The sequence below is a fragment of the Mobula hypostoma genome, chromosome 8, assembly GCF_963921235.1.
Source record: "Mobula hypostoma chromosome 8, sMobHyp1.1, whole genome shotgun sequence".
NCBI classification, from domain to species: Eukaryota; Metazoa; Chordata; class Chondrichthyes; order Myliobatiformes; family Myliobatidae; genus Mobula; species Mobula hypostoma.
Genome location: NC_086104.1, coordinates 62,257,385 through 62,277,126, shown reverse-complemented (window position 1 = coordinate 62,277,126; position 19,742 = coordinate 62,257,385). Strand labels below are relative to the sequence as shown.

The following is a 19,742-nucleotide window of genomic DNA, read 5'->3' as shown; positions in this document are numbered from 1 at the left end:
CTCCATATCAACCTGCTCTGCAACCTTGAAGTGAGCTCCAAGATCCTTCTGTTCCTCCATTCTGTTAAGAATTCTGCCATTAACCTTGTACTCTGCCTTCAAGTTTGACCTTCCAGAGTGAATCACGACACACTTTTCTGGATTGAACTCCATCTGTCACTTCTTAGTTTGGCTCTGCATCGTATTTTAACCTACGACAACGTTCTACACTATCCACAAACCACCAACCTTCGTGCCACCTGCATACTTGTTGATCCACCCTTCCACTTCCCCATTGAGGTAATTTATAAAAATCACAAAGAGTAGGGGTCCCAGAACACATTCATGTGAAACACTACTGGTCACCGACATCCAGACAGAATACACTCCATTTGCTACCACCCTCTGCCTTCTGTTGGCAAGACTATTCTGAATTCAGGCAGCCAAGTTTTCCTGGATAATGCCTCCTGACTTTCTGAATGAGCCTACCACGGGAACCTTGTCAAATGCCTTACTAAAACTTATACACACCATATCCTGTGCCTGAATCAATATATTTTGCCACTTCCTCAAAGAATTCAAACAGGTTCGTGAGGCATGACCTGTCTCTCTCAAAACCAAATTGACTGTCTTCTAGTTTCCAATTTGTTGATGCAGTGAAATCGTTTCATTTTCACTCCTGGTCATTTCTGGTAACTCCAAGCCTGAACGCTTGAAACCGCAGTGAGCAAAACAGTTCTGAATAGTCTTACTGCTTATTTGTCACCAACTATCAGCAACAAAATTTGCTGCTTTTTGAACAGAATCACACAACTGACGATATTTGAAAACTGTTCTCTCAAAGCACGGTGTTGTGTCCATAATGACCATGTAAGCGCACGTGACTGATGCTAGTAAGAAACTGTTCAGCAACAGCCTCCTGCCCCTAGGATTCATTTTCTTGAGGGCATACTCAACAAAAGGTTGTCAAGTTGAGGAGTGGTAGTGGGGACAAGCGCCCACTACCTAAAAGTACTCCTCACGGCATGCGCCTCAAATAGCCTCTGACAACCAAGTCCAACTCCTGGCCTTCTCGTGTGGCTTAGCCTCTAAACCCGGCGGAACTGTTTCTACTGACTTAAAGCCAGTGCTTCGGGTAGGTGAAACTCGTCAGCCTGGGAAGGCAGTCCATCTAAGAGAGGGAAAACTCTGATTTCAAACCTCTGTTGCCTTGCGGCCATACCCACTCATGGGAAAGGCTTCGGGAGTAAACTCTGAGGACAAATCCAGAGCTGGAGTCCCTAAGGCAGTCTGATGTTGCCTTCAACCTCATTCTGGCAACTCCTGTGACGACACTGGTGCCAAGCTGTATCGGCCCTTGCCCTTCCCTTTGGACAACATCGGTGTCGTGGAGAGGGGAGACTTGCTGCATGGGCAACTGCCAGTCTTCCATTCAACCTCGCCCAGGCCTGCGCCCTGGAGAGGACACTCCAGCGTCCCCTCACCGTGACGGCACAACATGAAACAAGACTTTCCAGGCACAGGTCCATGGTCTCACGAGATTAATGGATGCCACCATAGCAATAACCATAATAGAATCAATGTAAGATTGCTTCAACAGGGCAGCTGACTAGTGTGCAAAAGACAATGGACTATGCAAAGAGAAGAAGGGGAAAAAATAATAATAATAATAATAAGTAAGCAACAAAAATATTGAACATGGGATGAAGAGTCCTTAAAAGTGAGTCCATAGGTTGTGAGAAACAGTTCAGTGATGGGGTGAGTGAAGTGATTCCCTCGGGCTCAAGACCCTGATGGTTGAGATGTAATAACTTTCCTGATCCTGGTGGAGTAAGTCCTAAGGCTCCTGTACCACCTTCCTGATGGCAGCCGCGAGAAGAGAATGATGTGAGTGGTGGAGATCCCTTATTATGGTTGCTGCTTTCTTGCAACAATGCTCCCTGTAGATGTGTTCAGTGATTGGGAGGGCTTTACCTGGGAAACTGGGCCGTATCCACTACTTTCTGTAGGATTTGCTGTTCAAGGGCATTGGTGTTTTCATACCAGGCTGTGATACAACCAGTCAGTATCCCTCCCATCACACATCTATGAAAGTTGGTCAGTTATAGATGTCATGCAGAATCTTCACAAACTCCTAAGGAAGTAGAGGTGTTGCTGTATTTCCTTTTTAACGGTATTTACATGCTGTGCCCAGGACAGGTCCTCTGAAATGATAATGGTGAGGAATTTAAAGTTGCTGACCCTCTCAAAGTTTGATCCCCCAGTGCGGACAGACTTTTGGACCTTGGGTTTCCTCCTCCTGTTGTCATTAATTAGCTCCTTGGTCTTGCTAACATTGAGTAAGAGGTTGTTGTTGTGGCACAACACCAACCAGGTTTTCAGTCTCCCTCCTATATGTTGATTCGTCACCGCCTTTGGTTTGGACTATGACAGTGGTGTCGTTAGCAAGCTCAGATATAGCTTTGGAGTTGTGCTTCGCCACACAGTCATAGGTATAAAGCGAATAGAGCAAGGGGCTAAGTGCACAGGCTTGTGGTGGACCTGTGCTGATGAGATTGTGGAGAAGATGTTGTTGCCAGTCCGAACTGATAGGAGTCTGTAAGTGAGGAAAACAAGGATCTAATTGCACAAGAAGGTATGGAGGCCAAGGTCTTGAAGATTATTGATTATTTTTGAGGGGACGATGGTATTGAATGCTGAGCTGTAGTTGATAAAGAGCATCTGATGTGTGCATCTTTGCTGTCCAGATGTTCCAGAGCCAATGAAATGGCTTCTGTTGTGGAGCTGTTGTGCCAGTAGGCAAATTGGAGTGGAATGAAGTCGAATCTTTGGCAGAAGTTTGTCTGTTTCATCACCAACCTCGCAAAACACTTCATCACTATGGATCTAAGTGCTACTGGACAACAGTTATTGAGGCAGGTTACCATGTTCGTCTTGGGCATCAATATAATTGAAATCTGCTTGAAGCAGGTGTCATCCTCAGATTGCTGAAGTGAGAGGCTGAAGATCTCAGTGAACACTCCAGCCAGCTGATCAGACAGGCCTTAGTACTCAGCCAAGTATCCCATCTGGTCCAAATGGTTTGCGTGGGTTCACCCTCATGAAGTATGCTCTTACATTGGTTTCAAAGACTGAAGAGACAGAGTCATCAGGGGCTGTGTGTGTTTATGATGGTTCCTCCGTGTTTTGCCTGTCAAAGTTAGCATAGAAGACATTGAGCTCATTTGGAAGCAAGGCCCTGTTCACATCGATGTTGCTTGATTTCACATTGTAAGAGGTGATTGCATTCAAGGCCTGCCATAGCAGTCGAGCATCTTTCATTCATTCAAGTTTAGTCTGGAATTGCCACTTTGCCTGTGAGATGGCTTTCCAGACATTGTACCTGGACCTCTTGTAACTTTCTTGATCCCCAAACTTGAATGCTTCTGATCTGGCCCTCTGCAGGTTGTAGATCTCATTGTTCCTCCTGGTCTTCTGGACTGTTTTATAAAGTTCGTGACAACCATCTGTATATTCATTCAGATTCACAGATGAACCCTTGAACATGGCCCAACTCTGTCTCCTGCAGCCACTTTTTTGTTGTCCTAATCTCTGGAGCCTTTCTCTTAGCCTCTGCCTGTATACGGGTTGGAGAAGGACAGCCAAGTGACCAGATTTCCTGAAATGCAGTCTGCTCATGGAACCATAGGCATTTCATATCTTAATATAAGAGTGGTTTTGTGGGACCTGTGGTGCTACAGTTTATATGCTGATGGTAATTGGACAGGGATTTCTTCAAACAAACTTAATTAAAATCCTTGAATATGATATGAAATGCCTCAGGTTGCACTGTTCCTTGTTTGGTGATAACATCATGCAGTATGTCAAGTTCTTGATTATAGTCAGCGGCTGTTGCTATGTAATCTGTAGTCAGGATCACAGAGGAGAACTCGCTTGGTAAGTGGAGGGGTTGGCATTTGATTGTTAAGTGTTCAAGGTGGGGGATCACCAGTATGACAAAACTGCCATAGAGAGTTTATCATGAAACATTCACCTCCACCTTTTGCTTTTTCCAAATCAGCAGTTCGATCCATCTTGTGCATTGAGAAGCCTTCAGCTCTGATTGCTGTATTGGGCGTAACTATGTGTGTGTTTGTATTTATGCATACATATCTATGTGCAAACGTTCTCGTCATTTTGAGAACTTATTTAGACTTGCCTTTAATCTTGTAGTGCTATAGAAAGAAGGAACTCTATGAGCTATGCAAACTTTAACTTCCAAAACGTTTGGAATCAAAATTAGAAGCAGGTTTATTTTTACTGGCGTATGTCATGAAATTTGTTGTTTTGCAGCAGCAGTACAGTGTAATTCAAAAAAATTACTGTAAGTTACAATAAGCAATATAAAAAATAGTGTGGAAAGAGAGTAACACAGTGAGGTAGTGTTCATAGGCTGTTGATTAATCTGTTAGCTGAGGGGAAGATGATGTTCCTAAAACATTGAGTGTGTGTCTTCAGCCTCCTGTATCTCTTCCCTGATGGTAGTGGTGAGAAGGGGGCATGTCCTGGATTATGAGGGCCCTTAATGATCGATGCCATCTTCTTGAGGCATCACCTTTGAAGGTGTGGAGGAGGCTAGTGCCCATGATGGAGCAAGCTGAGTTTACAGCTTTCTGTAGCTTTTGCCATGCATTGACATCTCCATACCAGATGAAAATGCAACCAGTCAGCTTGCCCTTAAAGGTACATCTGCCGAAACATGCTAGTGTCTTTGATGGCATATCAAATCTCCCCAAACTCCTAATGAAATATAGCCATTGGCCTCCCTTCTTTGTAATTGCATCAATGTGATGGACTCAGGTAGAGTTTCAGTGATGTTGGCACCCAGGAACTTGGAAGCTGCTCACTCCCTCCACCGATGACCCCTTCCACCGCTCACCCTTTCCACTGCTCACCCCTTCCACCGATGGCCCCTTGATGAGGTATATGTTCTCTCAACTCCCCCTTCCTGAAGTCCACAGTAGTCTTACTGACATTGTGTGCAAGGTGGTTGTGACACCACTCAACTAGCTGATCTTTCGCAGTACTGTACGCCTACTCACCACCACCTGAGATTCTGCCAACAACAGTTGTGTAATCGGTGAATCCATAGATGGCATTTGAGATGGCTATCCAGAACTCATGGTTACTGGTCTTATGTAGTGTGACCAGTCTATCTAAAGAACCTGCTCTCAAAAAGTGCTGGCATCGTTTTGATGAGACAGTTACAAAAAGCTTTAAGAAAGGGGAAAATTTGAGTGTCTTTATTAGTTTTTGATGTGCAGTTGTTATGTACGTGCAAAGCCAAATCACATAAACAGGAAATTACCAATTTGTCATGAGTAGTCTGAGGAGCAATGCAGTAAACTTACAATCAGAATCAAAAAGATTAAACAAATTTATACCAGCTCACAAAAAGTTAAGTTTTAATGAAATTGCATGAAAAATTTGTTATATGTTGGCCATCTGACACCATTATCTGAGCTAATAACACCATTATGGTATGTGTTAGTCAATAGGCTATCTCTTCAGAATCAGATTTATTATCACCGGCATGTGACATGAAATTTGTTAACTTAGCAGCAGCAGTTCAATACAATATATAATCTAGCAAAGAAAATAATAATAATGTTAAATATAAAAAGAAATAAGTAAATCAATTACGTATATTGAATAGATTTTCAAAAATGTGCAAAAGTAGAAATACTGTATATTTTTTTTAAAAAGTGAGGTAGTGTCCAAAGATTCAATTTAGGAATTGGAAGTCCGAGGGGAAGGAGCTGTTCCTGAATCACTGAGTGTGTGCTTTCAGGCTTCTGTAAGCTCCTACCTGATGGTAGCAGTGAGAAAAGGGCATGCCCTGGATTCTGGAGGTCCTTAATAATGGACGCTGCCTTTCTGAGACACCGCTCCCTAAAGATGTCCTGGGTACTTTGTAGGCTATTACTCAAGATGGAGCTGACTAGACTTACAACCTTCTGCAGCTTCTTTCGGTCCTGTGCAGTAGCCCCTCTATACCAGACGGTGATGCAGCATTTCAGAATGCTCTCCACAGATGCTCTTCAAAGAACAGTCAGCATAGAAATTCTCAGTGTAGATCAGTTGCTTGCTTTGCTGAAGATATTTGCTGATGGATGTGTGACACATATCTCTAAATGTTCTAATATACTACTCAGTAGCTATTTGCATTATTCCAATTGCTGACCCTATGTTAGAGATAGTTACAATTCTTATAGTAACATAATCTGGATCTCAGTCTACCACATGATTTAGCTACGTCTATGAGAAGCAGAAAGAATAGTGTGAATTAAATAATCCATAACATACAGATTAAATTTCTGGGAGCATAAATGATTGGCTGAAGTTTTTCCCATGTGCATCATGAAATGTTTTGGTTTGTTTGGGTTAGAATCACATATTATTATGTTTTGTTGAAGAATGTTTTCATTTCAATGAAACTATTTTAAAGTTCATTGAACATTTTGTATTTCAATGTGGCAAAGAAATGTAAGCATCATCTTGAGCCATAGAAATTGCTGGACTGAAAAGGAATAAATAAGCTCTTTGTTAGATTGGGCATCAAAGTGAATAGTTTTTGAATATTTTCCCCATAGTCTATCAATTAGGATTTATGAGATTTTAGAATTCATGACAACATTGGGATTTTCTAATTTGTGAATAAGGTTATAGATTTAGATTTATGGATTGCTATTTTCTCTTGAATGTTGCATTTACAATATTAATTTTTACTTCTAATGCTGTATGCAGACTGTACGCTGTGAAGAATTGCATCTTCATGCTGAAAACCTGTCAAGGCGTGTTTGGGAACTGTTAATGCTTCTTCCTACCTGTCCAAACATGCTACAAGCTTTTCAAAATATCTCCGATGAACAGGTGAGGCAGATGTTGTATATTACCTCTTACTTTGAAACTTTACAATGAATTATATCAGGCTGGTGCATGTTTATGAAAGCAGGATATTAATATTGCCGTCAAAAGGAACTATGCTCAAATATTTATTAAGGAGATAGATTTAGTTACTAGTTGAACAGTGAATGGGCATTTATCAAATAACAGTCATAATATGAAGTTGTGCTTCTATGAAACATTTAAAAGTAAGATGCACTACACAACTACTGAGATTATAGATTTAGCCAAGCCAACTTGATGAGTTTTGAGATTCTCAGTAATAAATAGGATAAATTAGTTGATAGGTAAAATGACAGATGATGTGCGAAAAGCGATCAAAAATAATTTGTGGTACTGAACATTTTCCACATGAGGTAGTAGTTGTACTTGATGAACTACTGTTCATACTTTGTCAGCTTTTAATTTTAAATCTAAGATTGGTTTAAAAAAATTTTTTAATGATCTTGGTAATGTTAAATGGGGGAAGGTATGGATTAGTCTCAAAGACTTAACTTGCTACCCTTATTTCTGTATTTTTTAAATTATTGGTTTCAAATTATAATAAGATTTTTTCTTTAGTGGTTTTAATGCTTCAAGATGTAATTTTTATGAATATGATGGCATTGTTATAGTGAGTTGCAAAGTTACTAAGACAAAAACATGTGAATGTTAATGCTCCACATGAAACATTGGCATTTTGGTTTATAATATTGATGCCTGACCTGATAATGAAGAGGCTATTTCTTATCCCCTCTACCTTTTTGTGCATATTTATAAATTTTGGTTTCATCCATTATATCTGATAATTGTGAGATTTGGGAGGGATCTCAGACAGTCAAGGGAAAAGGTAACACTTACAAAATGGTTTGCCCCTTCTGTCTGATCTTTGAAAGGCATGTTCTTCTTGAAATAATTCTTTAGAGGAATGTATTGTATCTATGTATTCATTAAAAATCCGGCTGGTTTACTAGTGTCCTTTAGAGAATGAAAATTTCATCTGCCTATAATATGGTTAATAAATCACCCTAGTGTGTGTAACTTAACTACTGATCTAATTGTTAATTTTAGAAGTTTGGTATGTGAGTTAAACCTAGTGAATAGCTTGCTTACAATCTAAGTAATGATGAATTTATTTAGCTAATGAAAAGTAGTTTTTTTAAATCCTGGAGTTAAGGATGAGGTTGGATTGTAGCAATTTAATTAAATGAAAATTATGTTTGCCATTGCCTATGCTAACCCACAGTATCACTAAAGGCCAAATATAGGTTAACTATACCTCACTGGATTCAGTTTTCTGAATTTTATGCCATTCATTCATGATTGTAAATGTTATTGTGATTGATATTCTTCTGTTGTGTTTTCTTGAAGGGTAATGATGGACATTGTTGGAAGGACTTGCTTCGAATAAAAAGCCCTCATAAGCTTTTGTATGCGCTCGAAATTATTGAGGCCTTAGGGAAACCTAACAGGAGAATAAGAAGAGCATCAACGGTAAATAATGTTTATTTTGTATAAATCTGATTGGCTTGATTTTGCATTTGGGAATGAGATAATGTGACTTCCTACTGTTTCAGAAAAAGCTGCCCATAATGATCTGAACAACATTTTTTTTTGTATGTTACTGCTTTTCAGCACAATTTATTATGATTTGTAGTAACCTACTATTCTGCTTTCATACAGCTCCTTAACATTTTATATATTTAAGGAGGCAATTTAATTAACCCATTAAATATTAAATTACATGCGAACTAAAGAACACACACACACACACACACACACACCCTTCACTACAGCTCTCCAACTCGCCCCCCAACAAGCTAGCTCTGCAATGCCCTCCTATTTCATCTCTGAAATGTATTAACCCCTTCTTTATTTTAATTATTCTAAAATACTTCACATTTTGAAAATTTCCAACAAGTAAGTTCCAGTACATGCCTAGCCAGAAACTAGACAAAAGTGCTAGCTGTCCTATTCTGAACTGGCACTGTCAGCCTAAATAATAGTAACTTCTTGTTGCTCTTTGCCAGCAGTTTCTCGAAAGAATTGGAATAGATTGGAAACTTGTATCATCCAGATAGTGTTAAGTCCCTATCTTCCTCTGAGCTTACAGGACACTTCTCTCCCAAGTCTATCCCTGAAATTGTCATTAAACCTGTTGACAAGAAGAGTTTCTGCCTGAAATATCAGCTGTACTTTTTTCCATCGATGCTACCTGGCCTGCTGAGTTCCTCCAGCATTTTGTGTGTGTTGACAAGAACCATGGAGTTATTGATTAACAAGCAAGCCTCTGCTTTTCAGAGCATGAACACTGATTTATCGATACCTTCGTCAACTAACCCAGTACATGACCTTGTTGTCCAGCTTTGATGCTTTACCTTCTATGCCTTTACTGGATTTTTTTTCATGCATTTTAATATGTTGCTGCAAACTGAGATAATCTAATTCAATCAAATCCTACCCAGATCTATAAATAGGAACTGTTCTGGTTCACGACATTTAATAATATTCTACCTGCTGCTTTCTTTTTTAATCAAGATGGGGAATTAAGGTCTCTTTTTACATTGTACTTCATCCATCGTATCCTTGACAGACATTTGACAATGGAAATTGCTTTTTTTCCAGTTCCCACCATCGCTTTTTTTCTGAAATATGCTCTTGCCCTATACTCAAGAATTTCGTCAATTTTGCCTCGATGGTTTGCTTTTTTTGTCCTATTTTTGACTCTTCCCTTCTCTGACTTCCCTGTTTCCATTTTTTAGATTAAAGAAACACATACTACTTCAGTTCTGACTACCCAGATACATTGATTCCATTATTTTGCACAGGACTTGCTTCTATTCCCACCTTTCACACTGGGGTATCCCATATTCTCTTGGCTGAGTATCCCACTTTCATGTTGATTCACTGTCTCATTTCTGCACTTGCCTATTCACACTTTTACAAGTAATCTGCAGACACATTTTCAGATCCCTTCTGTGGCATTTAGAATCTGATTAACAATTTTATGAAGTGTTTTAAAATACTGTTCTTAGTAAATGGTAGAGCTGCTTAATCATCATATAAAACCATCTGATAAACTAATGATTTTCAGGGAAATAAAAATGTTAGGTCTGATGATATTAATCCTGAGGTTCTTTGGAAGTCAAAAACGGGGTCTAAAACTTGGTGCTTACATTTTGTTAATTGTTACCAGAACAAAGAACGAACAAAGAAAAGACATGAAAAGAAGTTGTGGTTGTCTCTTATTCAGACCACAGATAAATATTCTAATGATAACAGTCAACCTATAAAATAGCTAGATTCAAGTGGTGTGGCACCTGTAGAAAATCTGAGAAGATTTTAGAAAAATACAGAATCAGCTATACGACAATTACTGTAAAATTTACTGAGCAATTACACCTACATAAGTGATTATATAACATTTATGAACAAGTACAGGTGTCCCCCGCTTTTTGAACGTTTGCTTTACGAAACCTCACTGTTACGAGAAAAGGCAGAGCGCGAAAAAAAAAAAGCAGCGCGCGCCTCGAGCAGCCGCTCCTCACCCGGATTCGGAACTGCATTCTAGCTGGCATTGCTTAAACATGCGCCTGTGAGCATCCGTTAGCAAGATGAGTTCTAAGGTATCAAAAAAGCCTGAAAGAGCTCGTAAGGGTGTTACACTTAGTGTAAAACTAGACATAATTAAACGTTTTGATCGTCGTAAATGAAGTAAGGACAAAGTGAGTTTGGCTTGTGGAAGTTGACGAAGATGATGTTGAAGAGGTTTTAGCATCGCATGACCAAGAAGTGATGCAATTGCATGAGGAAAGGATAACAATTGAAACCGAATACAGTAGCAAACGGACCGAAAGTGAAGTCGTCCAGGAACTGAATGTGAAGCAAATGTGTGAGATTTTCGCTGCAATGATAAAGTACGACTTTAATTTTGAAAGGGTACGTTGGTTTAGGGCATATTTGCAGGATGGTTTGAGTCCTTACAAAGAACTGTTTGATCTAAAAATGCGTGAGGCTAAGCAGTCAAGCAAGCCTTCCACATCAGCCACAGCAGACGACAAACCTCGACCTTCGACATCGAGGTAGACAGACATAGAAGAAGATGACCTGCCTGCCCTGATGGACACAGATGACGAGATGACACCCCAGTGTCCCACCACCCCAACCCCCGGGCCGCGGACAGATACCAATCCGCGAAGAATGCAGCGGTAGCTGGGACACACCCAGCACATCTTTAAGAAAAAAAGCCGAAATAAACAAGCTAACTGATAGGTGCCGCCTGGCATGTAAATGTCAGCCCCGCTCAGAGGAGATTGCCGATTGCGTTGCCTCTGTTCTGGGCTGACATTTATGTGCCGGGCGGCACCTAATTAATTAGCTTGTTTATTTCGGCTTTTTTCTTAAAGACGTGCTGGGTGCGTCCCGGCTACCGCTGTACCCCTGCATGCTTCGTGGATTGGTACCGGTTCGCTGCCCGGCGGGTGGCGGCCACGGCACCACCCCAACCTCTGACGACTCAGCCTAACACACCATCTTCAGTGCGCTCAGCGCTGTCCCGATTCCGGTAAGTGATACTACACTGTACATACATTATTTCTACTTTATATCGGCTGTGTATTTTTATGTGTTACTTGGTATGATTTGGCAGCTTAAAGGTTGGAGAGCGCTTGCGCCGTGTTTCTGCTGAGAGCGCGTGCGTGAGATTTTCGCTACGGAGAACAGTGCAGGCAATGATTGTAGAGAAGTATTTCTACTTTATATAGGCTATGTATTCATCATATCATTCCTGCTTTACTATATGTTGCTGTTATTTTAGGTTTTATGTGTTATTTGGCATGATTTGGTAGGTTAATTTTGGGTCTGCGAATGCTCACAAATTTTTCCCATATAAATTAATGGTGATTGCTTCTTTGCTTTACGACTTTCCGGCTTAGGAATCGTTTCATAGGAATGTTCTACCTTCAGATGGCGGGGGAAACCTGTATAGAAAATTTAAAATATGAGGGAAATACTAGAAAAATAAAAAATCTACACCCTAATCCAATAAAAACTACAATTCTTACTTAACTGTCTTATAAAATGGCCCAGGAATCAATCAGTTGTACATTTACTTTTGGGCATAGCATTTCAAGAAGGTTACTTATATATATGATAACCACTGAATTATCTCTTTTCTTTTTGGTTTGTGGTATTTCAAGAAGATGGCTCAGCACCATCTTTTTCAGAGTAGCTAGAGGTGGGAAATAATGCAATGATGTCTGAATCATTAAAACTTAATGCATAGACAAAAATGTCTTCCGCTATCTTTAGACTTCCTTTTCTTCTTATCAAGCCATCAACGTTCACCTTCACCAAACCTTCAGTTTTCATTTTGCTGTAATCTGCGGCCTTAAGCATGTATTTCAGAGTTTTGATGCAGCCATTCGTTCTTTGACAGTTACATCTCTTTTCCTGTTTTATTATCTCACGTGCCCTTTTCCACAACACTTTCACATTCAAGTATAGAAAATGAAGTAACTAGCCACTTACCTCTTGTTTTCTGCCTGTTCAAATTCCTGGTGAAGCAGTGATTTACTTAAATACCTTAATAAGCATGTACTGCAACTTCCTTTGCAGTTGGGAGAGCAGAGGAATAAAACCATAAAATATAGGAGCTGAATTACACCATTTGGCCCATCGAATCTGCTCGTTATTTCATCATGGCTATTCCAATTTTCCGCTCGGCCCTAATCTCCTGCCTTATCCCCATATCCCTTCATACCCTGACCACTCAAGAATATACATAAAGACTTGGCCTCCACAGCTGTTTGTGGCAATGAACTCCATGGATTCACCACTCTCTGGCTAAATCCTCCTCATCTACGTTCTAAAAGGACACCCCTCTATTCTGAGGCTTGTCCTTTGATCTTTGACTCTCCCAACATAGAAAACATCCTCTGCACATCCACTCTATCAAGCCCTTTCACCATGCGATGAATGAGGTCATCGCTCTTTCTTCTGAATTCTAGTGCATACAGACCCAGATCCATCAAACGCTCTTCATGTGACAAAGCCATTTAATCCTGGAATTATTTAAATAAACCTCCTTTGAATCCTCTCCAGTTTCAGTACATCCTTTCTAAGATAAGGGGCCCAAAACTGCTCACAATACTCCAAGTGAGGCTGCACCAGTGCTTCATAAAGTTTCAACATTACATCCTTGTTTTTATATTCTAGCTGTCTTGAAGTGAATGCTAATATTGCATTTGCTTTCTTTACCACAGACTCAACCTACAAATTAACCTTTAGGGAATCCTGCCCAAGCACTCTCAAGTCCCTTTGCGCCTCAGTTTTTTTGTATTTTCTTTCCATGTAGAAAATAGTCAACGCTTTCATCTCTTCTCCCAAAGTGCATGACCATGCCTTTCCCAACAATATTCCTTTTGCCGTTTTGCCCATTCTCCTAATCTGTTCAAGTCCTTTCTACTTCCTCAAAACCACCTGTCCTTCCATCTATCTTCATATTGTCTGCAAACTTTGCAACAAAGTCATCAATTCCATCATCCAAATCATTGAATCAGTCCCGACACAGACCCCTGTGAAACACCACTAGGTCACTGGCAGTCAGCCAAAAAGGGCTCCCTTTATTTCCACTCTTTGACTCCTGCCAATCAGCCAAGCTAGAATCCCTGCTCGAATCTTTCCTGTAACTCCATGGGCTCATAGTTTCTTAATCAGCCTCATATGTGGCACCTTGTCAAAGGGCTTTTGAAAACCAAGTACACAATATAAACTTTCTCTTTTGTGTATCCTGCTTGTTATTTCTTCAAAGAATTCCAACTGATATATAATGATATCACTTTGTTTAGCATCTCTATTCAGGCTACAGATCCAATTCTGTGCTGATTATTTGCTATTTTATTTCTCCATCTTATTCTCATTGCAGTTGGGCTTCAGAACTGGCTTCCCCATTGAAAAGAGAGGGTAGTAGTCAAAGCGAAGTAGTCAAGCTGGAGGTCTGTGATTAGTGGTGTTCTGCAGGGATCTGTACTAGAACCTCTGCTGTTTGTGATACATATAAATGACTTGGATGAAAATGTAGATGGGTGGATTAATAAGTTTATAGATGATACAAAGATTGATGGTGTTGCGAATAGCACAGAAGACTGGCAAAGAATACAATGGGATATAGTTTAGTTGCAGATATGGACAGAGAAAAGGCCGATGGAGTTTAAGCTGCCCAGTGTGAAGTGTTGCACACTTTGTAGGTCAAATGTAAAGAGACAGTATACTGATAAGGGCAAAACCCTTAAGAATGTGGATGAGCAGAGGGATATAGGATCCAAATTCATCCAAATTCATAACTTCCTGGAAGTGGATAGGATGGTTAAGTAGGCATATGGCTTGCTTGCCTTTACTAGTTGAAGCACTAAGTTCAAAGTCAGGAAGTTATGTTGCATCTTAATACAGCTCCAGTTGGGCCACATCTGGAGTATTGCATACAGTTCTAGTTGCTCCATTATAGGAAGGGTGTCAAGTCTTTGGAGAGGATACAGAAGAGGTTTGGCAGGAGGTTGCCTAGATTAGAGGGCATATGCTATAAGGGGAAGCTGAACAAACTTGGGTTGTTTTCTCTTAAGTGGCAGAGGCTGAGGGAAGATCTGGTAGAGGTTTATAAGATTATGAGAGGCATAGATAGAGTAGACAGATGGTATCTTTTTCCCAAGTTTTAAATGTCTTGATACTAGAGGACATGCACTTAAGGTAAGAAGGAGTAATTTCAAATGAGATGTGCGGGGCAGGTTTTTTACACAGAGTGATAGATGTCTGGAATATGCTGTTTGGGGTGGTGGTAGAAGCAGATACATTAGAAATTTTTAAGAGACTTTTAGATAGGCACATGAATGTGAGGAAAATGGAAGGATATGGATATCGTGTAGGCAGGAGAAATTTAGTTTGGTTAGACATTTGATTAATTTAATTGGTTCAGTACAACATGTGGCCAAGGGGCCTGTTCATGCGCTGTGCTGTTCTGTGTCTATATATGAACTGCTTGTTCTTGTGTATCTGCCTTGAGAAGTACCACATCTTGTTTGAATCAGAAACATTACAACAATTTATTTTCCCTTTCTCCCTTGAAGTACCTGTCAGTTGTGTGTTTGCAACATGTTCTGTTGATATTTCTAAGTACAGTTCTATCTAAAATACTTATTTTATTGTTAGATGTTTCTGCCATACACTTCTCACACCCCCACAATTTTAAAAGAAGTATAAGCAGAAATGAATGAGAAGTAATTTACTTCACAGATACTTTCTTTACCTGTTTGTTTTACACATGGCTTTTAACTCCATTGTGGCAAAAAAAAGTCATTTCATGTTGTACTTATTATTTAGCTAAAAACATTAAAGGAATATTTAGATTGTTGTCTTGTGAATACTACATTTGATTTTTAATGCCACTTTATTCCAGGGTAGTTACAGTGATCTGTATCCCGACTCAGATGATTCAAGCGAAGATCAGATAGAAAACAGTAAAAATTCCTGGAGTTGCAAGGTCTGTTTAATATTTTCTCAAAATTGATTCAGTGTTTATCAGATAATGAGTTTGGAAATGGGGCAGAACTTAACTCTTAAATCCAATTACATAATGCTGATTTGGTCCTGTCTGTAACACTGCAAATTTTGTGGAATTTGTAGTACAGAATTCACCCCCACCTAAATATTTGCATTTTATGATTGGGGGGGGCGCTGAGGTCCTGCATTCCATATGAAACCTAGAACATGTTTTCTCCTTCTGTGTGATCTTTCAAATGCATTAAATAATAGCAGTTCTCCCGAAGTAATTCTTTTGGAGAAATGAGTTTCAGGAATTTTGAAATTTCAATAAAATTGTCTCCTAGCATTACCCACAAGACATGCTTGGGTAGAGGGATGTTGGGCAAATACAGGCAGATGGGACTTGCTCAGAAAGGCATCTTGGTCGGCATGGATAAGTTGGGCTGAAGGGCCTGTTTCTGTGCTGTATAACCTTCTGCTTCTTGTGTTTTAGTTTGTTGCTGCTGGGGGACTTCAGCAATTACTGGAAATTTTTTTGTCGGGAATTTTGGAACCAAAGGAACAAGAATCATGGACTGTGGTAAGCCCTAATTCCACATCCTTTGTGTTAAAGTGATTACACATTTTTGTAACTGTTTTTATATTATGCTTTTTTGGCTGACAGTAAGGGAACATTAAAGAGTGATATGGTAAAAGTTACCATATCAATTGTAGAAATGGTAATGCTGAATTATCTGCAATATTTTGTCATGCTTTAATGGAGGTTACCAATTCTGAAATAATTCTCCATATTTTTCATTTATTGTGGGTGACAAAGTTGAATATTTCCATTTGATTGAATTTTTATGACTACATCTTTTTAAATAAAGTCACACTAACATTATTTTTAATCTTGATAACTGTGAGATGATTTTGGAAGGGATGAGGAAGGGAGTCAAGTAAGTGTACGAAATATACAATGAATAGGAACTATTGAGGAACAAAGGAACTTGGTATACAAGTTCACAGGTCTGTTGATGGAATGATGAAAAAGGCCCACTTGACTTCATTACCTGGGACATAGATTATAAGAGCAGGGATGTCTTGCTACAACTTTATAAATAGTGATTAGGCCAATATGGAATTTTGTGTGTAGTTCTGGTTAAACATTATAGGAAGGGTGTGATTGCAGTGGAAGGGCTGCAGAGGAGATTCACCAGGGTAGTGTCTTGGTTGGAATGTTTCAGTTATGAAGTGAGACTGGTAAGGAGATTTATGTTCCTTGAAGCTGAGTGGATGGTGTATCTGATAGAGATGTGCAAAATTATGAGAAGTTTAGATAAACTCACACAAAATGCTGGAGGAATTCAGCAGGCCAGGCAGCATCTAGGAAAAGAGTACAGTTGATGTTTTGGGCTGAACTCCTTTAGCAGGACTGACAGGATGGATAGTAACTTTAACCATAGCAAAAGTTCAAAGTCGGAGGACAGTTTTAAGGCGAGGAGTATCAGTATCAGAGGGGTTGAGGAAGAATGTTTTTTAAGGGTGACCACAATGTTAGACTGACTGAGAAAGTAGTGGGGGCAGGTACTCTTGCAAGCCTCAAGAAGCATCTAAGCAAGCCCTTGAATTGCCAAGGTATAATAGACTGCAGACCAGGTGCTTTGGAAACAGCATTAGTATAGATTGCGACTTTGTTGGTATGGACATGATGGGCCAAAGAGCTTGTTATAGTGCTATGTGACACTGTGACTAAATTACTGCAGCATGGGTTTGATTTTGTCAATCTATAAATGCCTTCACTTTGAGACTTTTGATTCAGTTTAAATCTATTGATGATATTATTGTTTGTTTCTTGTGTGTGAAATTTATCCTTTAAAAGCAGAACAAATTTGCTGAAGTAATTTTCTTGAAATTTTCATTAAAATTACCCTTTGTGCCATAATGATATGATTCCCTAGCACTCATACCCTTGAGGCACATCAGGTAATTTGAGTAATTTGACTGCACTTGAGTGATAAATCCATTCAAGTAATCCCTTGTCTCTTTTAAAAAGGAAACAGTATTTTATTAGTGTGGCTGTATTGAAATTCAAGAGCAGTATTCTGTTCTAACTCAGATTTTGAGATATAAGTAATCTCATCAATATTTTTTGTCTATACATTTACACACCTGTTGAAATATTAATCATTTTTTGGAAGATCAGGTACAATTGTATTGAATGGGAGAGAGCAGGCTTGAAGGGTTAAATGACCTACTCCTGCTCCTTGTTTCTGTTAAAGACAATAAATTTTGCCAAAGTAATACGTGAACATGGTGATATTGTAAATGAAGCAGTCTGGTTAAAAGCAAGACTAGCTGTCAAGCTCACAATCAACCCGCCCTATAATTTAGATTTGTGTTACATGAGCAGGATTAAATATATTATTTAGGTTATAAACTTGAACTTTTTTGAACTTTTTTTCTGTAAACTTTAACGTTGTATCAGATTTTGATTTTGTATCAGTGTTTCAGAAAATCTCAGCTATATTAATTCAGTGTCTCACTTTTTATGCTTGAGTTTAGTCATTGTTTTTATATTGTATAATTTGTATTCAGAAGATGACATCTGTTTTGACAGCATTTTAAAATCACTTTTGACTTGCCTACCATCCTTGTTCCTAGTGGCAGCTAGACTGCCTTGCCTGTCTGCTGAAGTTAATGTGCCAGTTCGCAGTTGATCCAGGTGACTTAGATCTGGCTTATCATGACATCTATGCCTGGTCTGGTGTGTCAGACAGCCATAGAAAAAGAACTTGGCCTGGGAAATCAAGGAAGGGAGCTGGTGATCATGGGAAAGCATTACACATACCTCGTTTAACAGAGGTCAGTGCCTTTGAATTATTTTGCTATCATCAAGGTACTTCTGGTCTTCTTATACTGCTCTTTGTAACATACCAAATTAACCAAACTTATATCTGTTTTAGATATTTCTCAGCCTGGTACACGGATCTGGTTTGATCTATCGGCTAATGTCTGTTGCCTACACTTATAACAACTTGGCTCATAGGTAAAGACATGCAAATAATTGTATAAAAGTTATATAATACTTGTGTTCAACATGCACTAGGTCATTGAAAAAAATTTCCAACAAAATATTTGTTCAATATTTGTCCAAATTTTCTTGAAAGAATAAGTGTACTTATGAACTTATGGATGTGTAAATAGGCCAACAATTTTAACAATTACACAGAAAATCCACGAGTTGTAAATCTTGTTTTACCTTGTAAATCTGCTTATTGATTTACACCAATCTATGCTTTCCTGGACACAAATAACATCTCTCATGAAGCAACCATGTTATTTTTAAGAACTTGCTGGATTTCGGCACTAATTTTCCATTATATTCGTTACAAAATGTTTTATGTAAACTGTAAATAGGCCTTTAGCCAGAAGTTCTATTATCTCATTTTAGTTAGAAAATTTAAGAAATTTATTTTTAGTTTGCATTTAAATCTTTTACCCTCTCAATCCACTCTTTTTCTTGTAATATTTATTTCTAATAATAAAAAATATGCAGGAGCTGGATATCTGTAACGAAAATAGAAAATGCTGGAACGCTCAGCAGGTGAGTGGGATAGAAATCAGAGTTAACTTTTCAGGTATGGGAGCCTTGAAAACAAATTAGTTTTCAGTTGCAGAGAAAGTGAGAAAGGCATGGGTCGAACAAAGAAAATATCCCTGACTGGGTGAGACCAAAAAAATTTATGTGGCTTGTGTATGCATCTTTCTCTGTGCTGTCTACTGCAGGCCAGATTATTCTAAAGGAGAAAGGAAAAATTGAGCAAACATGAGGGATGGATGGCTAGCAGAAATGGTCATTTCTGATACAAACAGGAAAAAAATAAGAGTGAGTTACCTAAAAATGAAAGAGTACAATATTGGGTCCAGAAGGCTGCAGAGAAAAGCAAGTTGAGATATTGTGCCACAAGCAACACGCACAAAATGCTGGAGGAACTCAGCAGGCCAGGCAGCATCTGTGCAAAAAAAGTACAGTTGACGTTTCGGGCAGACACCCTTTGGCAGGAATGGAAAAAAAAATGAGTAAATTTAAAAGATGGGGGAGGGGAGAGAGAAACACAAGGTGATAGGTGAGACCAGGGGAGGGGAGGGATTAAGCAGAGCTGGGAAGTTGAATAGTGAAAGAGATACAGGGCTGGAGAAGTGGGGAGCGGGTTGTTGGGATAGGAGAGAATGGAAAGTCATGGAAGAAAGCAAAGGTGGGAGGAGCACCAGAAGGAAGCGATAAGCAGGCAAGGAGCTGAGGTGGGAGAGGGAAAAGGAGA

The 19,742-nt window shown here is 39.3% G+C and overlaps 1 protein-coding gene across 10 annotated transcripts in view; it reads left to right on the top strand.

The window, feature by feature from the left end:
* usp34 (ubiquitin specific peptidase 34) overlaps positions 1-19,742 on the top strand; it is a 292,582-nt gene that overhangs the window by 154,830 nt on the left and 118,010 nt on the right. For 6 of the 10 annotated variants that reach the window (XM_063055969.1, XM_063055963.1, XM_063055961.1 and 3 more), the window contains 7 exons: positions 6,766-6,891; positions 8,275-8,397; positions 15,353-15,436; positions 15,932-16,018; positions 18,082-18,282; positions 18,384-18,466; positions 18,977-19,024. In XM_063055969.1, coding sequence (XP_062912039.1) covers positions 6,766-6,891; positions 8,275-8,397; positions 15,353-15,436; positions 15,932-16,018; positions 18,082-18,282; positions 18,384-18,466; positions 18,977-19,024 — 752 coding nt within the window. The remainder of the gene's footprint in view (positions 1-6,765; positions 6,892-8,274; positions 8,398-15,352; positions 15,437-15,931; positions 16,019-18,081; positions 18,283-18,383; positions 18,467-18,976; positions 19,025-19,742) is intronic. The other 4 variants (XM_063055968.1, XM_063055966.1, XM_063055967.1 and 1 more) reach the window with 1 other exon arrangement.